Raw genomic sequence first — 20,622 nt, 5'->3', positions numbered from 1 at the left:
TTTAGGTTCTATCTGCTAGATATTCATGCTTTGGCTAAGAATTCAAGTAGAGTGCTACTGGTAGAGTGGGGGAAACCCAATGCCTTGAGTTTACCATGAGAAGGGGGAAATTGGGAGACAGTTATGGTAATCTGAAAACCTGAGGATGAAATTAGAAAGCCAAGGAGCCAAGCCTTTTGTATGATTGAGACAGAATACATAGTAGTCTAATGCACAAAAGAATATACAGATAGAATAACTAATGCATACAGTACTGTACCTATTGCTGCATCTTACTGTTTCTGTCCTGCTGATTATAAACTATTATTTGCCATATCAAGTGTTTTAAGTAAAAATCAGGATGTCTTCTTCTCCAGATCCTTTGCCTTGCAGCGTTTAAAGAAACTAAATTAAAGCTGGAAGTCTCCTATTGTACAATAGCAATAGTAAAAGTTGAGTACCATATTCTGATATTATTTGCTTTTTTTTTGTCTTGTTTTATTTTTGTAAACAAGCCTTTCAAAGGCTTTCCTTCCAGTCATATCGCTTATTCTACTGATGAGGTATTTTTTTCTTTTTAAAACTTTCCTTCCTTACAGGAGATATGAAAGTATTAGTACCTGTAGTTTCTGTTGAGTAAATTTCTGCATGTGCCTTTTTGGCTTGGGTACCTATTGGTGCTTTTGTGCAGTGCATACTGCAACAAATAATTTGAAATGTCCACTCTATTGTGAACATTGCTACATGTTGTTTAATGGCTTTACACTGCTTTTCCCAGAGGTACGTCCACAGTTACCTGGCTATGCTAAAGTGTACAAACTCCCAGATAAATTGCTGGAATTCTGTTGTCATTTCAGTTGTGTAACTTGCTTTGATCAGTGGGAGTTGGGTAGCTTAAACCCTGTGTCAACCTTTGAAAATTTAATACTGAGTGGAGTTTGTGATCACATGACTGGTGTTTGGAATTTGATTTCAGTCCCTTAAGTGTTCTAATTTTTTTTAGTCACTTGGCACTAGAATTCTTATTTCAAGATTAGTGTTTGCATTACTAAACCGTGCTCTAGGGCAGTTTGATATTTGTGATACCTTGTTTAACTTGTTTGTAGTTGGTTTTACAACACCATCAAAGCACAAGGCTTATTTAAGTGGGACCAAAATGGTAATCTTCTGATCAGAAGATAACCGTAACATCCTGTCAACTTCTGGCAAACAGAGATGGAATCCATTCTGTACTATGATGGTTTCTATGGGAGAGACCACATGACTGTTGCTAGCCTGGTCTTGTAAAAAGTGACACCAGCATCAAATTATTCCCACACTGATTTGGGAAATATGATACCGTTGAGATGTTCTGAACAACTAGCCCATCACAGTGTAACGAGGATAGGAACAAAGAGGAACTAAACCACAGATCATTTAAAAGTAGTAAGAGTCTAAGCTAAATGCACAAAGGTGCCGAAAGGCCAAAATTCCCTGCTACATATGGTTTATTGGAACATGCAATATTTAATATTGATATTGATATTGAACCTTTCAATTGAAAGGCTCCCGAAGTGCTTTAGAACTACGGTACATACTTATGCTACCTCATTCAGCCACTATTGGGAGTAGACAGCAGAAATAAGCTCAGTCACTGAACACAGTGGGGGAGGGGAAATATTAGCATGTGATACTGGTGAAAACCCTATGTTTAAAACCTTTGTTTCTAAAGTGTCTAAATTCTTTTGTGAGGTCCCTCCAATCACCAGTTGCCAACCTGCTTAGCTTCAGCTTTTGGCTCTGAATAGTTTTAGTTTTTGCAGCCTTGCACCAGGTAAAGTCTGCTTCCTGTAATAGAACAGGAAGCACATTCCAGCACTGTATAGGTGTTTGTGATGTCACTAGCTGCTGCATGGGAAGCAGAACCCAGGATTTGGCTTTGGCAGGTAACCGAAGAGGGCAATGCCTTCCAAAAGGATTTGTAACTTCAGTCCAGCCATGGGTAGTTCTAGCTCTCTGGGCTCTGAACTTTTCTTTTTTTTTTTTTTTAAATAACTTTTATCAGGTTAACATTCGTCTTTTGCCCTATTCTTGGACCTGCTCCTCATTTGTCCTGATGTAATTCCGTTGACCTCGGTAGGGGTTACCTCTCCTTTACATGTTGTGTCTGAGTAAGAGGCTACATTACACTGTGCTTTGGCTGCAGCTTGCAGGCTTTGTTCTGAAGGATCACCTTTTGATTTTTGAGAGAGTAACACTGTATCAAACCGTTAGTGCCCAAATGGCCTTGTTGTCTTGTCTTATCTGTTTTCTGTTTCAAAACTGACCAAACCTCTTTCCTACATATCTGGGCTCCAGTTCACTTACTCGTTATCAAGCTGTATCCCAGAAAGTTGTTTTCACCAGTTTAACCCCAACAACACATTTGACTGTTAATTATGGCATCACAAAAATGAGACTGCTGGGAGCTGAGGAGAACAGGAATTTGAATGGCTTCTTGTGTGACGCTGGACAAGTTGCTTAATCTTCTTTTGCTTTGTATAATCAAGATTAAACATAAGGTTAAGACCCTGCAGAACACTGTCAAGAGGGAGCCTGGGCAGAACAATTCAAAATGTCCTAGAGTTCAGTGGATGGGAGAATGCAGTGGAGTAGTGAAACCAAAAACTTTCTTGCTACTTTAAGTTTTAGTTGGACAGCCCTGGGGGCTGAGATCCTATCTACTCAGAACAGGTAGAGCACAGGCTGTGCAAACTTGCATACACTGCTTCCTGTCAAAGTCTTGGCCTTTCTGTTTCCTCTGTGGCATGTAGCTCACCCTTTGTTTCCTTTCCATGATTGATTGTCAGCGAGGATTGTGATCTCACTCTGGTTCTTAGTGGACAGTTGTCTAAATTTCTAATAATTGATCGCAAATAAATCCAATGACCACAACTTCCAGTGATTATACCTCTGAACTGGATGCATACTTTTGACCTGGAGTTAAAAGGTACTAAACCAGTATCTTGAGCCATCCAGTCCTTTCTCACAACATTTTTGTATTTTTCTTTTGCAGCTCTTTTTATTAAAGTCTTTGTTTTTGGTTGCACAGTAGGAGAGCTTGCTGTACTTGAAAGTCCTGTATGAAGTGCAAATGATGATCTCTCTATCTTGTTTTATTCCAGGTAAACAGTAATTTCGTCTCAAGTTTACAACTGAGGGATACTTCAGACTTTCAACATTGTTAATACACAAGACTGCTTTTTAAAGTGAGTCTGCTTTTCATAAAGTGTTACATAAAACTTCAGTCTCTTACTTGAACAATGGGTGAAAACTGGTCCAACCGTTGCTCCTGCTTATGAATGCAACAAGATGGAAAAAACGATTTTTTTACACACTGACATTTATGTTGAAATACACATCACTACAACTTCTATATTGGCTCTAAATAATAGAATTCTCCTTCTTGCCCCTTCAATAGAACACAAACTGGGAGTGGGTAAAGGGAAGAGGTGGACGTGCCGTGTTTTTAGTGGGTAGAAGCCCTGTCTTGCACATGAAAATGAGCACAATTTAGATGCATAACTGCATGCCATTTAGAACTGGCATATTATACTGTGTGTTTGCAATCACTGTTCTCAGTACGCAGATTTTGTTTCTGTGTAAACCAGCACATACTTTTAACGTGTTTAGCACAATGACATGTACAACTCTGCTTTCAGTAGGTCATCATAAACAAGGTGTGGACATGACACATAGAATGTTTAGTTTGAAATTCAGATTTTTTTCCCTTTCTTTTCTGCTCTTAGCCCCCCTGGTGTGTGCATATGTATAATAAACATTGGTTTTAGTGAAACCTGAGTAGGCCACACAGTGTGAAATAACTAATTCAATAAACTTTCTTAACAGTGTTTTTTATAAAATCTTTTTGGCCTTTTGAATATTTCTGTGTTTAATGAATGTAGTTAACTTCTTGAGTTAGGAATGTAATGCAAAACTTTTTTAGATATTGTCAACATGGAAAAGCAGGAGAATAGTCTATGATGGGGTAGGCAACCTATGGCAAGCTGATTCACACTGCCTGGGTCCTGGCCCCTGGTACGGGGGACTCTACATTTTAATTTAATTTTAAATGAAGTTTCTTAAACATTTTAAAAAAACTTATTTACTTTACATACAACAATAGTTTAGTTATATATTATAGACTTATAGAAAGTGACCTTCTAAAAACGTTAAAATGTATTACTGGCACGCGAAACCTTAAATTCTGAGTGAATAAATGAAGTCTCGGCACACCACTTGTGAAAGGTTGCCGACCCCTGGTCTATGAGATATGTCTTCTGCAAACACTATATATTCAGCTACAGAGAAAGATGATTCAGTGTAAACCACACTAAATAACAGACTGCTAGGTTTACAGCAAAGAAATATATTCTCTCTTAGCGCATCCCCTTACCCTAAGGGTTCCTTTGGTTTTTCTGAGGGTGATTGGTTGGGTATGACTACACAGCAAAGAAAAACCTGTAGCGGGCCCATGCCAGCTGACGGGCTTGCTGGGTTTGGGCTGTGGGGCTGTTTCATTACTGTGTAGACTTCCACTTTCGGGCTGCAGCTCAGGCTCTAGGACCCTGAGGGATGGGCGGCTTTCTCAACCAGTTGAAGTGAGCTATAGCTCACAAAAGCTTATGCTCAAATAAATTTGTTAGTCTCTAAGGTGCCACAAGTACTCCTTTTCTTCTTTCAACCAGTTGTAATTCAAGGCAGATGCTTTCAAGTTCAAGTGGCCTACATTACTGCAGTCTAGATGCAAAGCAACAAAGGCATGTTTCACAGAGGACAGGTGGTGGGTCATTCACAAGGGCATTCTAGCCAGCTGGAGATGGCAGAAGTTGTTACTTGCAGATATGACTATGTCAACAGTCGGTGTTGAACAGTTCAGAAAAACTCCTGTGTTGCAGGCTGCCTTGATGCAATGTGGTTGTGTGTCTCATTAGTGGACTCAAGGCGTGTTTTCAGTTGGGTTGTCTAAGGGTTAGATGACAATGGTAAATACGTTGACACCTGGCTGTGACAGATGTGACAATATCCTACAACATTCTGGACAGACTTTACTGAATTAAGTTAAATCTTGTATTTTTAGGCATTCATTGCATTCAAAATGCAAATCTTAGAAATATGGGCCTGGAAGGGACCTCAAAGTCATCAAGTTAAGCAGTTTGTGTTCTGGCAGGACCAAGGAAATCTAGACCTCCCCTGTTAGGTGTTTGGAGGTTTTTAAAAACACGTTGGCCAATGACGGGGATTCCTCATCCCTTTCTTCCTTGGAAGCCTATTCCAGATCTTAACTCCCTTATATTAGGAAGTTTTTCCTAATATGGACCCTAAATCTCTCTTGCTGCAGATTAAAACCATAATTTATTGTCCTGCCTTCAGTGGACATGGAGACCAACTAATCACTTCCTTTTTATAACAGCCCTTAATTTCTGTGTAAACTGTTAGCATGTCCCCCCTTGGTGGTCTTGTCTCAAGACTAAACATGCCCAGATTTTTTTTTTTTTAACCTCAGGTTCTGAGCTGAAGCAGTGGTGAACTTGTGACCACAGGAGAAAACCCTGTGTGGAGTTTGAAGGACTAATCATGAACCAAAGCCCTTGTTGGAGTAGGGGAGTGATCTCTGTTAAGCTTATTAGCATGCATGTAGGTTCTTTTATTGTTTTTAATATATTTTCTTTGTAATGTTTTTATCTTAAGAATAAAAGTTCTTCCTTAGAAAGAACTGTGTGGTAATTTGTGACTGTGGCTGTAATAATGTATACCATCTTTGAGGAGAGAAATGAAGCAAGGCCTGCTTTTAGGCAGACTATCTTTTGCTGAGACTATCACAGTATAGTCGGGGAACTATGCTCTCTAGAAATACCCTGCTCAGAGGGGGGAGAGAGATGCTGGGTCTCCACCCAAGAGAGCTGTGGGCTGAGAAGCTGGGAGCCTAGAGTGAGTGCCTTTGCTGGACCATAGAGGGGAAATTCAGGTGCAATTGCCCTGAACTGTGTGGCACTGTTTGTGCTACTGCTTCCAATCTTGCTTCTGCTGGTAGTGAATTATGGCCAGGGTATTCCTGAAATTGTGGTAGCTCTACCATGGGCTCAGGAGGGGGAGCATACTATCCTGTTTTCATTAGCTGGGCCAAAAATATCTGAACTGGTTCTTCATCTTGACCCATGAAGTTACACTAGAAAGTAATCCTGAATGGTATCAGGGACAAATGCCCATATCTGGCTTATGCTAGCCTGCTACTCATTTGTCCCCTCCTCTAGGGCAGAGCACTTATTAATGATTTTTATGTTAATATTTCTAGCTGTCTTGTTCCTCCATGTACCTTCTTGCACCTCTACTACACTGAAAGTGGGAACAGTTGCTGGGGGTGGGGTGTCTTTGTTTGAAAAGTGTGTAAGTCAGGTGAGCAAGCTGGCAGCTGTGAGCGATTGATAACTAGTGGAGCTGAATCAGGTATAAAGTCTATAACTGCACAGATTCTGAGTAGCGCACACGAAAAAAGGAAGGAAACATTAACCAACTGAGTTTGTCTACAGCCGTGGTTCCCAAACTTGTTCCGCCGCTTGTGCGGGGAAAGCCCCTGCCACGTCTGCAGGTTTGGCTGATCGCGGCTCCCAGTGGCAGCCAGTAAGTCCCTCGGCCCGCGCCGCTTCCAGCCGCTCCCATTGGCCTGGAGCAGCGAACCGCGGCCACTGGGAGCCGCGATCGGCCGAACCTGTGGACGCGGCAGGTAAACAAACTGGCCCAGCCCACCAGGGGCTTCCCCTGCACAAGCGGCGGAACAAGTTTGGGAACCACTGGTCTACAGGAATGTAGCAACATATCAAGAGCAGCAGCAGCAAATAATTCTAGACTTAGGGGTGAGGGACTGTAAATAAGAACTGTTGCTATAGGTGTGTTACTCTTAAGGGCTGAGTGGAGGCTCTGAGCGGAGGCTCTGAGCAATGATTATAAACAAGGGGTGGTGCTGAGACCAATACCAAGGCAGATAACTCAGCAAAAAGAAGGGGAGTTCTGAGGAAGTTCTGGGAGGGAGAGACTTAAGTTCCTGGTCTTTGAGGGCCTACGCAACCCGCAGCACTGAGCCTCCAAGCCCAGGTCAATAGACTTGCATTGCCGGTCTTGTCTAGGGCTCTAAAAATAGTGCTGTCAATCTTGCCGTTCAGGTTCTGAAGCCTAGGGGTGGGTGTCAGAGCCTGTGCTCCAGCCTGAGCCATAACTTAAAAGTGCTGTATACACACCTATGTTCAGCATGGTAGTGCAAGCCTGCATCTGTGGACGTGGGCTCGGAGGCTTGCTGTCGTGGGCAGCCATTGGCCGTATAGATGTACTTGACCGATTGTGACTTAGCGGCCTGCCTTGAAGTAATAACTTAAGTGGGCTATAGAATGGTACTAAACGAACTGAAATGTTCCACTGTGGAAGTTCCTCTGTCTGAATGAAGAGCAGGAAGGTTTCATTTGTATCGGTAGTCGCGTGGTTTTTGTTCTGGAGGAAAAATTAAAGGGGTTTGAAATACAGCTGGAGTCACTTCAGCAAGAACCTAAATTGGATGAGAAAAACAGAGCTTTCCCAAGACATTACAGGTCAAGGCTAGAATGGCAGTGGTTTTCGTTAATGCACGTAGAAGTGTCAGAGTTAGTTTCCCCCCCAGAAAACTGCTCCTCTTGCAGGTGAAGTGGGATCTTTAGTGACTGTGAATAGTCAGGACTTCTAGTTCTGTCTTACTTGTATTATGTTGTTGTTGTTCAATGCTAGTGTAATGTATTAACTTAATGCATGGTTGATTAATTATTGAATCTTTAAGCCTTCGGTATTATAAAAACTGCATATAGTACTAAGTATCTGATTTTTCTGCTTTGGCTAAATTGAAACTGAGCCAAGTGTAAATGTTTTGGATACATAAATGCCAAGCAACTGAAATAAATCAAATCTAGCCTGTGCATCAAGCTTACCTGGTGGATTTCATGCACCTGTGGCTTGTTTACAGTGCATTTAGCTGCACTGTATGTGAGAAAGCTGCACTCTCTCTCTTCCTAATTCACTCTTGCCAAAAACAAAACCACCAGCTGGCTTTATCTTGACTTGCAGCCAGTTGGTGCAAGAGTTGAGTCTGGCAGTGGCTGACACAACTGAGTGCCTGCACTGCAAATGACTTTCCAGGTCCCCAGAATAAAAATAGCTACGTGGTGCCATGCTTTTCTGCAGAGGTGACATTCGGGGTTGACAGTTGATAGTCACTTCCCCTCCCTGGCTCCATACAGAGTTGATCCTGGGTGGTAAATGTGCTGGTAATCTGTTTTGCCCTCTAAGAGGGCAAGTTTTCCTCTACCAAACACTTTCTCCATTTGCTGCTACTTGACTGCCATGGCTTCCATCTGCTGTATGAGACCTACCTTTGCTGTTAGCCTCATTTTAAATATAAGTAAATTCAAAAATAGTGTTTCACAATTATTTTTTTTAGTATAAAGTCTCCAGTATAGACTGTAATCCCCAAGAGCTTTAAAAATTAAAGCCAGTGGGCAGTATATGGTATAAATATAGAGAAAATGATAGTGTAGATAAATAGTTCTGCCATTCCTTGCAGTAGTAGATGATGCTGTATTGCCCATCTTCAGAATTTATTTTTTTATTAAAGAAACCTATTTTGAATATATATTAATTAACTCTTCGCCCCCTCCCACCAATAGTGTTATTAAATGCCAGTGGATATAAACATAAGGATTCAAGTGCCTAGGTTTTCACTTGTCAGGGATGGGGAAACTGGAGGATATGGGTTTTTAAAGATTTTTTCCCCCAAAATAAGCAACATGAAAGCACTAATATTCTGTCTCCCCCCCTCCCCATCTTCTCAAATAGATCACCTAAAGTGAGTTGGTATTTATGAGGGAAGATTCCATTCCACAAAAATGTTCAATCTTTAAATCCAGCAAAATGATGCATTAGAGGAAGCCAAGTTGGCGGTTCAAAGATTTCATACTGAAGAATGAATAGTGAAGAAGAGTTCTTTGATGCCGTTACGGGTGAGTAAAAGCCAAACTGCAAAATAAAATTACAGTTTGTATGTGCTTGTGGCAAGCCAGAATGGAAAATCTGTTAGGAAATCAAGCACCATTATTACGATCTGTGATGAAAACCTTTTGAAGAAAAGGGAATACTTTTATTGCTGGTTTGAGCCTGGGCTAGGAACTCCTTAATGCTGGTTCTCCCTATAGCCTTGAATAAATCGTTTAGTCCCTCTGCCTCAGCTTCATGATCTTTAAAATGGGGATAAACTCACTAGACTGGTGAGGCTTAATGTTTGTAAAGCATTTTGAAAATGAAAACTGTTACATAAGTGCTGAGTGTTGTTTTAACTTCAGTGGAGAACTTTCTCCATGGTGTTGAAGTGGAAAGTGTTTTCTAGTTAGAAATTCATTAATATAAAACAACGCTTCTATGTAAGAAGCCAAAATCTTTGCTGTCCTGTGTTGCCCTCAGAAAAGCAAACATAAACCTCTTGAGACCTGAATATTGTCACAGTACTTTCCTTTGAACTAATGAGGAACACTGGTTGCTTGTAATAGCCTTACATGGTTTTAAAGGTGAACTGAAATGCTTTTCAAAAATAAATTTATATTTAAAAAAACTTTTAAAGATCACAAGTTATTAACCTCCTACTTCCTGAATGGTTTTTCAAATGTTAGGAATGGGAAATATTAGAAGCTGGCTGACTCAGGTGATTTGCTCCCTCCTTGCTGGAAGTGTGGAGTCATGTATTGGACCTGAGAACCCCTCGAACCCTGTGCTTATCTTATTCTTATGCAAAAAGAAAGATGATGGGAGGGAGGAAAAGGAAAAAGTCTCGGCAAAGGAAGCTCCAGGTCTTAGGATATGTCTACAATACAGCAACACAGCTGTGGGGTAGATGCTGCCTACATCAGTCAAAAGGGTTTGTCCATCTATGTAGTTAATCCATCTCTCTGAGGAATGGTAGCTAAATCAATGGAATAATTTTTCTGTTGACCTAGCCATGTCTGCACCAGGAATTAGGTTGACCCAACTGCATCGTACAGGTCATGAAACTTTTCACAGCCCTGAGTGATATAGCTAGGTCAATCTAATTTTTAAGCGAAGGCCAGGCCTAGGTCCTTTAAAGGGATGAGGCCCCATTCCAAATCCAACTACTTTTTTTTGTGGACTTTGAATCACAGTGCTTTCAAAGTTGGCCTCTCTTGATTCAGGGGGCTGGGGCTGCATCACTTTTCCTGTTGTGGGTTTTGCTGCTTCCAGACTACTTCTCCTAATGGCTGCTGTCTTTTCCTCCAGCACACTGTTCTGGTGTAAGTTCCCTGTCCTTAGACTTCTGGCATGGTTTAGATGGGGAGCCATGTTCAGTGTTGACTTTCTGTGGTAGGTTTTACTGCTCCACCTCCTCCACTGTGTTATCTTACCAGTAGAGACTGTCCTCCCCTTGCTGTCCTCTCTCCTATCTAGCCATGTGGTTTGTAGCCTGCTGCCCTCTAAGGGCAACCTTCCAGCTTGCTAGTCTGGACTACCTGTCCAAACCCTGTAAAGCAGTGGTTCTCAGCCTGCAGGCCATTTCCGGCCCAGTCAGCACAGAGCTGTGGCCCAAGTGACATCCTCAGGACCATACAGATTGTATATATATTGGGTGGATGCGGTCCCCATAACACATCGAGATCTGCATATGTGACCCACAATGGTAAATAGGTTGAGAACCACTGCTGTAGCGCATTGGAGTGAATCCCAGAACTTCTATTTAGACCCACCTGCTGGTGTGGTGGTGTCTCACCAGTGTTTGGAACAGGCCCTAAGGTCTTTCTGCAGTTGTCTACCTCACCTTGTTGTTTTTGCTCTTCTTTTTGCTGCTCCCAGCCCTGCAGAGTATGCACCTGCCACAGACTTCTCTTGTTGGGCCTCTAGGTTCTGGTGGATCCTGATTCTAGCCAACCTATCTACATTCTTGATTGGTCCACATGTCACTGATTTAGATCTATATTCCAAGGAGTGCATGGTCAGACTCTGGATCTGGATCGTTCTGTGGAGTATCCAATCTGAGAGGAGTTCAAAATAATCACTTCTGGATTCTGTAGCACCTGAGGCCCCCAAATCTTGAGTCAAAGCTGGATGCTCTTAGCAGAACCAGCAGTTTGCTCTTTCCATGGATATGCTCTCTTTCTCTACTGATCTTTCCACTGAAAGGGCAGATGTGACCTTCAAATGTGCAGATGCCCATCTTGTAGACCACTGTGCTGTCTATGATGACCAGGATACACTTGAGTTCCTCAATAGCCCAAGTTATGTTGTCCTTCCTCCTTATAGTTCCAAACTCACAGGAAGCAGTGGTTACTGTGACATCCTGCCTGTGCTTGTATCGGACTCTCTCCTCTGTGGACACTTGTTCTGTGCAAGAATGGACGCCAGTCTGCTGGGGTGGGGAATCTACTGCTCTGTCTAGGCTTTTTCAGTGGGGAACAGACACTTCACCAGGGACCTGTGTGATAGAACTGCGTGTTGCTCACTTGTCCTTGCATATTTTGAGAATTGCTCTTCGTGGCACCTGTGTCCTGATTCATCCTCACTAAGTGAATGGTTATTGCACATGTGAGCAAGCATCAAGGAACCCAGAGCTTGTTACTTGAGGCACAAATCTTCTATCTTGTGTTTCTGGGTGGCGACTAGTTTCCTTGCATTCAGGGACTACGTTAGGGAACTTTTATGCTTACGAGTAGGATGTACATGGGAAAGTTAGTGCACAACACACTGGTGCGCATTAGAATTTACACTCCTGCTAGTGCAAACTAAAGCAACCCCAGAGATTCTTCAGGAAAATTATGCAAGTCAGGGAACAGGTTACTTTGATCACTCGCTTCTTGCCCAGGTTACTGCGCTGCTTGGCTCTGTCAGGCTTGTCTTGGACTTATTAAAGACTTCTGAGCCATCTGGACCTGATGTGGTGAGACTCTGTTTCCTTCATCAGTTCTGCCAGACTTCAGGTGAATGGATCAGATGTGTTGAGTGGAAGAACTGCCACAGAAAGAGGAGAGTTCCTGGCTAGTTGCTGCAGTGATTCCATCTTTGCCAAAAAGAATGGTCTTGTTGATGTCCTCTTAGCTTTGTTCCAAAGGTTAACCCTGAATACCATGAAATCTCCTTCAGCTGTCATGCAAATACTAACCTCTCAACCTGGCATGTACCTGAGCAGGTTGCTCTTCCCCTCTTACTATTAATTGTTGTTCAACTTAGGTCATTTCTCTTTGGGGGCGGGAGAGACTGAAGCATCAGCTTTTCAGTTGCTGGTTAATTCATGATTGTTTGTTTTTACCATCTGGATCTGACTCTATCAGCACTTTCTGCTTCTGATTTTGCCTTCAAATTGTCTTGTGAAGGGTAAGCCCTGCCTTCTGTTGAAAGTGGCTCAATACAACTGCAGTCTGTGTTTAAAAAAAAAACAAAAAAACAAACAAAAAAAAACCAACAACAAACCAAAACTGGTTTATTTTCAAAGGATGGGGGAGTGGTGACCTCTGACTAAATACAATTACCATAAATTGTATTTATCATGGTTTACCATTCGGGTTCTCTCCCACCTGCCCTCTCCAGGTCTGAAGGCTCTTGATAGGTTACATCATGAATTTGATTTTCTTCCTGTCTAGTGACTAGTACCTGGAGTTTAAGCTTAGGAAGCTGATGACTGATAAAAGGGGAGGTCTTATGTCGTATGTACTCTGACTCATGGAATACTTTGCCTCCTTGCTTCCTGGTAGGTAGAGGTATAACATCGTTTGAATGGGCTGATTTTCCTTTGCAGGATGGGGAAGAAGAAAACTATGAAAAACAGAATTACTGGTAAGTCATTTTTCTTTAAACTCTTGAAATGGATTAATTTATGACCACGTCTAAATGTATGTTGTTTGAATGATTTTGGATCTACACTTTTTTTTAAAAGCATTTTGGTTCACCTTTAAAACGTATAGTTTGGGAGTTGTGTTAGAGGATTAAGTTGATACTTTGCCACTGCTGTCTTCACAATCTTATTATTTTCCCCGCCTCCAAAACCCCACACCTGGTTTATACCTCACACCTTTTTACTACAGTGTGACTATCCTGTAACTAATGTTTATCTGGTGAATGCCTCTATATTTTGGAGGCGTTAATTAGTGATGTCCAAAGAAGAAAGATTTCCTAGAAGACTGTATTCTTTCAAAAAGTCCCACTCCAGTGTTATCATCACCCTCTCAGTAACATGTTCTGGATTTTTTTTAAAAGCCACTTCTTTTAGCTTTTCTAAGCAGTCCTACAGAGTCGTCTTCTCCCGTTTTAAAATTCAAAATTACATGCAGAGACAAAATTTGGCCAACTAACAATTTTAAAACTTTCTCAGCTGACTTGGCAGTAGATAAGCTTAACAGCTCTGAGAACTGGCTTAGAGTGTGCACGTGGAGTTGTTGCCATATTTAGTGATTACCTATGTGTGCTTCCTATTTTAAAATATAGATAAAATTCAGTGAAAATAAACTCTGACAGAGCAGATTTGCCTATTGCTGATGTATTTAAGATAAGTTCTACCGGAGTTGGGGTTGAAGGTTTTTTGCCTCTCCTCAAAATTTGAATATATTTGTTTTGGAATTGCATAGTCATTGATGATGACCGGATGAAATTATGTTTTGTTCTGTGTGTAATCACCCTTTCCATCTGAACTAAATACATGTTGACGTATGAGAACAGCATGAGTGACTCATTTACTGAGGTGAAACAGAATGATTGGTATGTAGACACTGGGACACTTTTTCAGTTATTCTGAAATAATTATTCCCTCAAAGAAATTGCAAGGTTCTAGGCACAATCAAAGGGTTATAATTCCACAGTGAGATGCTTGTCTGAGAATCATGCCCTTGTCGACTGACTTGGCCTTTTATGGAACTTTCAGGTTGTTGTTTTTTTAAAGGCATGTTTAACTCCATTGGAAGTAGCTGGTAAGAATGACAGTATTCCATGAGATTTAACTACACTTTTTTTTATTCTAAATGAATGTCCCTTTTACTGTGGATTGGTTAATGATAAGCATGTGTTTGAGACAGGTGTTTCAAAGTAGTGTTTATTTTAATCATCTATGTGTTACGTCTATTATTGTTCCCAGTTAAGTGTTAAATCCCATTGGGATGTGTTTGTCATTACATAATTGCACACCTGGGAAGTTGGGGTGTAGCAGAAGGGATTAATGAGTGACCTCATCCTCTGTGCCTTATGCTAATTTTAAAATAATATCACACCACTAATACTTCCCTCTGCTTCTGAGATTGCTTAAAATTATCATGCTGGGAATGTAATTTTTTGTTTCAGAATTGTATAGCGTTCTGAAAGGAATTGCACTAATAGAACAAAGGCACTTCTTAGGAGCTAAAAATACAATTTCTGCTTTAATAATATCAAAATAATAGCTCTCCCGTAGTTTATTAGTATTAAAACCCTTTAATGTTGGACTAAACTCAGATCAAGTTAAAAGCTGAATTACTCTCATCAGAACCTGATTCTTACTCCAAAAACCTGATCTAAAGTTAATGGGACTCTTTTTCATGCAAGCGGAGTGAAGCTTGCCAGTGTCATATTAGTTCCCTTGTTGTTGTTGTTTTTTAAATTTTGTGGGTGGAATTGTGTTAGGAGATGATTACCTAAAAGAGACAAATGTGGGAGGGGAACATGAGAGAGGCTAGGAATGAATAGTCATTCGGCATAGGGGAGAGTGGGCCAAGGGGGAAACCTGCAGAAAGCACTCTGGCATCAGTGCGCTGCTTCAGCAGCTGCTCCTGCCAAATTCTGTCTCTGGCTGACTCCTCCATGCAGGTTTTATATCCTAGACAGCATGGCAGGTGAAAGGAGACAGGGTGATGCATGGGTTCTAGTTTTCATGATTTGTTTTCATCCCCAGTGAGCTCCTGTTCTGGTGGCCCTAACTGGAGAAGGGCACTTGATCAGTTAAGTGTGCTTTTCTAGTCACTGAAAAAGACAGATGCTTTAATCTTGAAAGCATTTGGCTCGTGTGAGAGGTTCTGTTAATACTGATCCCCTAAATATCAGTTAGTGAGTTGAAGGAAGTAAGTCTTGATAAGTGAAGCATTTCTGCTGGCAAACTTCCTGTCGAACAGGCTGTCATACAAATTCAGGAGTTCCATTTTGGGTGTTTTTATCTGACTTATGTTTGTAGAGTGTGGATCAATGGATCATGTAGTTGAACAAAATTATTATAATTGCATTTAAATTTCAGCTCTGAAGTAGGGAAGACGGTAGACTTAATCAGATTAGACGCTATTAAGCAATTCACAGTTACAAATTAATGTCACATGTTCGGTAGGATGAAAAAATTGGTTGAAGGGGCCCTATACTAAAGTCACACTTGGCTCTGTGTGCTCTTGGAAACTAGGTCATATAACCAAGGTTCTGGACTCGGTGATATTTCATAGTAAACTGCATTCTGTATGTCTCCATTTTTAAGGTAAGTGTATATACTGCTAGGATATTACTAACAGGTGTGCAGTGTAAGCAGGTACTGTATGTAGAGTCATAAAGTTCTTGAGAAAGTTACTGACTTGTACTTGTTGTATGCAGGCTTCGATTCCGACAATTCTTCAGGAGACTTTTCAGAAACCAATCATAAAGTTGCAGAAATGCTTGATCTGGATCCACCCCAAAGCAATAGGACTGGAAGACATAATGGAGAGAGGCAGCTCCAAGAGAATGGAATTAAGAAACACAGGTAGGCATGTCCGCGTGCATGCTAACCAGTAAAGGAAACCTATCCAGTAGATGCCGTCACAATTTCAGGGTAACTGTACCTGTATTTTCCCCTTATGTGGTTGCTTTAGGGCACCCACTTAAAGGTTCCTGGCTCCCAGCTGTCACCTCGCTTGTGCGGAGACCTGCATCTCACTCCCTTCTCACTGGGGATTTTAAGGCTGCACAGCTCCCTGCCTTACACTGTAATGTCCCCAGTAAGCCAGACTGCCTAAACAGGCCTATGCCTGCGTGTTTCTTTCTCTGTGAAGGCTATGACCAGTGTTTTGCCTGCACTTACAAGTTACCACTCAGCTCCTTCTAAGCAAGCACTTCTATTCTTAAGCATTACAGAGAAAACCTAATAAAACAAAAATTCCTACAAGCATGCTAAAAAACTTACCAGAGGTCACCCCCAAGTCCAACATAGGGCTCTGATAGGTTAGTTCTTCAAAACCCACAGCTGGGTTTTCCCATTGTTACAAGTTCATATCCGTCTTAGATCCAGAACAAGAACTCAGATTGAATAGGTCAGCTGCTGCTTTATACAGCTCCAGTCTTTGATCTTGGCCTTCTGTAATAGGTAATCAGCAGACAATGGCTCTTTCCTTAGTATATAGTTTCAAAAAGCTGGCTTTTTGCATCACCAGAGTTAGGGACTTTGCATTAACTTCTCCCTAGGGATTCCCCAAGAAATCCACTTAACCCTTATTGTTCCAAAAGTCCATACTTGTCTGGCATATCTTCAGTATAGACTTTTCAACTCCCAGGTCTTACATCTGTCACATCTCCCACCTAGAGAAGTTACAGACAATCCAAGCCCACAGTAATATATAAATTTAATACAGTAGGGTTTTTCAAGGATATTGTAGGACTTTGCCATACAGTATCTCTGACAGATGCTAATCACAGTGTCTGCTGTTATTGAGAACTCTCCCAGAGAACCTGTCACCTGCACCCCTGCCAACTCTTGGCATCTTTGGTTTTCTCCCCTTGCGTGATCTGACCTCCAGCCCTTTGCAGCACACTTCAGTGGAAGAGGACACCTCTGGCCATGCCTGTTGCTCAAGACTGAGTGGAATGTTAGGCACTAAGGGCTTGTCTATACTACCTGCGGGATTGGTGGGCAGCGATCGATCCAGCGGGGGTCGATGTATCGGGTCTAGTCTAGGCAGGGTAAATCGACCCCCGAGTGCTCTCCCTTCGACTCCTGTACTCCACCGGAGTGAGAGGTGCAGGTGGAGTCGATGAGAGAGCATCAGCAGTCGACTCAACGCAATGAAGAACGCGGTGAGTAGGTCTAAGTATGCTGACTTCAGCTACGTTATTCACGTAGCTAGAGTTGTGTAACTTAGATCGATTTCTCAGTGTAGACCAGGCCTTAGTTATCAGAACCCCTGTGTAGAAGTGCTGATAGGTATCTTTGGGGTGGTCTGTGTGAAATTATCCATGTCAGTCTTTAAATTTAATAAAACAAAATAAACTGTTTGTATAACATACCTCATCTGAATTCCTTGCAAAGCCCAATAAGGTAGGGGTGCCCCTTAGCTGAGTTACAGAAAAAAGAAAGTCTTGCATTTCTTGAAACCAGTCCCATCTCTGACCATTTCCTGGTCACCCCCTTCCTTTTTTGTCCAGAGAGAGATCTCCCTTTTCTCTCATGGCTCTGGAAACAAGTTTGCTCTCCTGTGTTCAAACTGATTATCCTGGACCACTTCCCATTCCTATTTGCCCCAAGTAGCCTTCTGAAAATAAATAGACACAATAGGTATTGGCAAACATTTGCATTCCCCATCCTGCAGGAGGTGGTTGAGGAAGGAGAAGGAAGTCCTTTGATCATGTTAAATAGCTGCCTTTCGAAAGCTTAACTTCTTGGCTCAAGTGCAGCATTTCACAGAGCACTTTGCCTGAATGTAACCAGCTGGTACAAGAGCCTTTCCATTAGGCAGACTGGATCCTCAGTGTGCGTCCCTCTTACTCTTCATCCCTTAAAAGAAAATAAAAATTGACAGACTCCAGAGCTTTTTCAGAGTACACTTCAGCCCATATAATAATGGCTTTGATTGTCCCCTTCCCAAGGTCCATGCTTGAGCCATGTATGCTTCTTTCTGGAAGTCAGGTCAGATGTGCCTGCAGCATCATTCCATCCCTCCTGCCCCCGGTCGCTCCCACTCCAGGATCCGTTCTGGGCAAGAGGGTTGCAGCTGTGTGGGCTAGGGAGGATGTATGTTACCTTTTAGCTGGCCCAGTCAGGAATACCTAGAAAATATGCTGCAGTCCTAGATCGTAGTGCTTTCGCAGATTCTCTCCTGATGTGGAGGTTGCGTGATCTTGAGGTGTCTCTGATAGTGGAGTTGTGTTGCCAGGGTTTGGGGAGGTGAGTCCGGAACTTAACCATTGCGGAGTTGTGGGGCATCCTGGGGATTATATTGATCTCTGGGGATTATATGGGGGGGCTGCAGGACAATATGAAGGATCTGGGGATCTTCATGGGGCCTCTCCGAGATATCCTGCAGGTCTTTTCTATGGAAGGGGGTGGGGATGACCTGGCCAGTAAAAGATGGAATCTAATTTATTCTTTTAATCAGGGCATAGCTTCCTGGTATTTGTATCATGTTCATTAACCTGGTAACTGAACGCATTATCATTGGCTCCCATCCCTTTCCTTTCTCTTCGGCCTGGATCATCCTGATTTAAGGGGAGGAACTTTAAGGGAACGCAGTCTGTCCTTTGTGTTTGAAAGGAGGATTCTGTTTGCATGTGTATACATGCTACAAATTCAATATACTAGCTAAGGAGGCTATTTAGTCCACTGAATAGTTCAATGTGCCGCAAGGCAGGATACCTGATTTCTACTCCCAGCTCGGTCACTTTGTGACCTTTGGTAAGTCACTACACCTTGCTGCCTCCCTTGCATCTTCTGCAAGATGAGGCTTACCTTCCTTTGTAAGATGCTTTGAGATCTGTAGATGAAAAATTTGCTATATACAGGGTCTTTTGTTAATTATTCTAATGGCCTTTTCCCCCTACAGAACATCGTTACCTGCACCAATGTTTTCTAGGAGTGATTTCAGTGTGTGGAGTATATTAAAAAAATGCATTGGACTGGTAAGTCACTCTCTGCAGTCAGAGGAGACCCAGCTTTGATTCCCCAGCGTTCTTAGCAAAATGTTTATCTTAAAGGGAGGAAGATTAAGTTTGGAAGTACAAAAATGCAAAACCAAAGGCACCCAGACAATGGAGTATTCTGCTGGTGCTGAAGAACTTGAAAGTGATGGTAGACAAAAGTGAAATTGACTAGTTTTATTGCTCAAGCTGAGAAATGCCAAATGTAAGCGGCATAAATTACAAATTTATAATTCTCTGTAAAGTAAGATGGTGTTAATAACTTATTTCAGAACTCTTTTTAACTTCTAACTTTTAATCTTAGGGTCCTTTAGTAAACTGAGGATTGATAAACACAGTTTCTGAATAATATAGTATTTGACATTTTGTCAGAGCTATTCATACTGGCTTGAATAGATTGATTAAAGAATTATTTTCATTATCTGACCCAGTAGTTGCATATGTCGAACTGATAATTTCTTACCATTTTACAAGTAATGCCCTAAAAGATTTCTTCAAACTTACATTCTTCAAACGTGGGTTGAAGAATATAAAATTACATAGTTGTCAAAATATAATTTGGGGCTTTATTTTGGCTTTCACATAGCTTAAAGGGATGTGATACACCAGGAAATTTCACTTTCAACTGAATGATGGAATAAGGGAATTTGTAATCTATCCTATGCCCTGTTTCTCTATTGAGAGAGTTCATGGTGTAAACTCAGGCTAGTGGGCATGATCTGAATTAGGTCACCTGATTATTCTTGACACCAAGAATTAAAGAACTCTCATTAGCAGCAGGTACCAACATAAAGGACACTTGGTCTCCAATCTTAATGGTCAGTCACTAATATTTTCTTTAATCCTTTCAAAAATTTGCAGTCACCTATTGCAGTGCTTGCATCTTAATGGGAGGAGAGAATCCCTGTCTTATCGATGTACCTTTTTTCCAAAAATGGCCTGTGTTTGTTTGGCTAGAAAGAAGCTTTGGACAGCAAAAGAGCCTGAGGCTTGATACATCTGCTTGTTTGAAGCTCAAGCAATGGTTCTCTTCATATCAGCAGTAGAGCAGGGTGAAACTTATTTGGCGAATACTAAAAGATCTGAAAAATGCATTTTTCAGGGTATCGAAACTATTTGCGAATTCAGCTCAAATTTAGTGAATCGTTTTGGCCAAAAAAAAAAAAAAAAACACCCTGAAAATTTTGCAAAAATGTTAGAATAGTCTGTTTCAACATTTTGGCTGAACATTTTCTAAACCATTTTTTTTCATTTTAGTTTCATTGAGGAAAAAACAGGAAAAAAATTTTTTTTTGGTTTGAAATGAGCGGAACCAAAAAAATTTGGCCACTGAAGAGAAAAATCAATGATTTGCTCAGCTCTAACTAGGTGGTAGAATAAGAAACACTGTTTAGCTTTGTTTGTAGGGCATGGATACAAATAGGGTCACTTAAAATCTGTGAAAACATCTTAAATCCTGTTCCCGTCACAAACTTGAAGGTGTTTCAAAGTACAGTAAAGAATGTGTTGGTGGTTACAGCAATAATACTGTTTAGATGATCAGTGATGATTTTTCAAGGGATCCAGTTCATTATGCTGTGTATGACTGGCTAATGCGTCATTTGTTGGAAGAAAAGTTTAATCTATTCTGCACCATCACAAGCCACTGAGTTGCAGTTACCATCTTTTCTTGGCTACAGTGCTAGATAAGATTCCATTTGGAGCCCTTTATCAACACTCCTTTTTAGGCCT

The 20,622-nt window shown here is 41.4% G+C and overlaps 1 protein-coding gene across 17 annotated transcripts in view; it reads left to right on the top strand.

The window, feature by feature from the left end:
- The window catches only part of OSBPL2 (oxysterol binding protein like 2), a 57,877-nt gene that overhangs the window by 13,899 nt on the left and 23,356 nt on the right, over positions 1-20,622 (top strand). For 9 of the 17 annotated variants that reach the window (XM_027822197.3, XM_037915646.2, XM_037915647.2 and 6 more), the window contains 4 exons: positions 3,123-3,206; positions 8,851-9,014; positions 15,601-15,748; positions 18,798-18,873. In XM_027822197.3, coding sequence (XP_027677998.1) covers positions 8,978-9,014; positions 15,601-15,748; positions 18,798-18,873 — 261 coding nt within the window. In that variant the 5' untranslated portion in view covers positions 3,123-3,206; positions 8,851-8,977. Of the gene's footprint in view, positions 1-3,122; positions 3,207-5,503; positions 5,635-8,850; positions 9,015-12,761; positions 12,844-15,600; positions 15,749-18,797; positions 18,874-20,622 lie in introns of all 17 variants that reach the window. The other 8 variants (XM_037915650.2, XM_037915653.2, XM_043527393.1 and 5 more) reach the window with 4 other exon arrangements.

Source organism: Chelonia mydas, chromosome 13 (assembly GCF_015237465.2).
Source record: "Chelonia mydas isolate rCheMyd1 chromosome 13, rCheMyd1.pri.v2, whole genome shotgun sequence".
In the NCBI taxonomy this organism is placed as follows: Eukaryota; Metazoa; Chordata; order Testudines; family Cheloniidae; genus Chelonia; species Chelonia mydas.
This window is presented reverse-complemented; position numbering and strand designations above follow the sequence as displayed.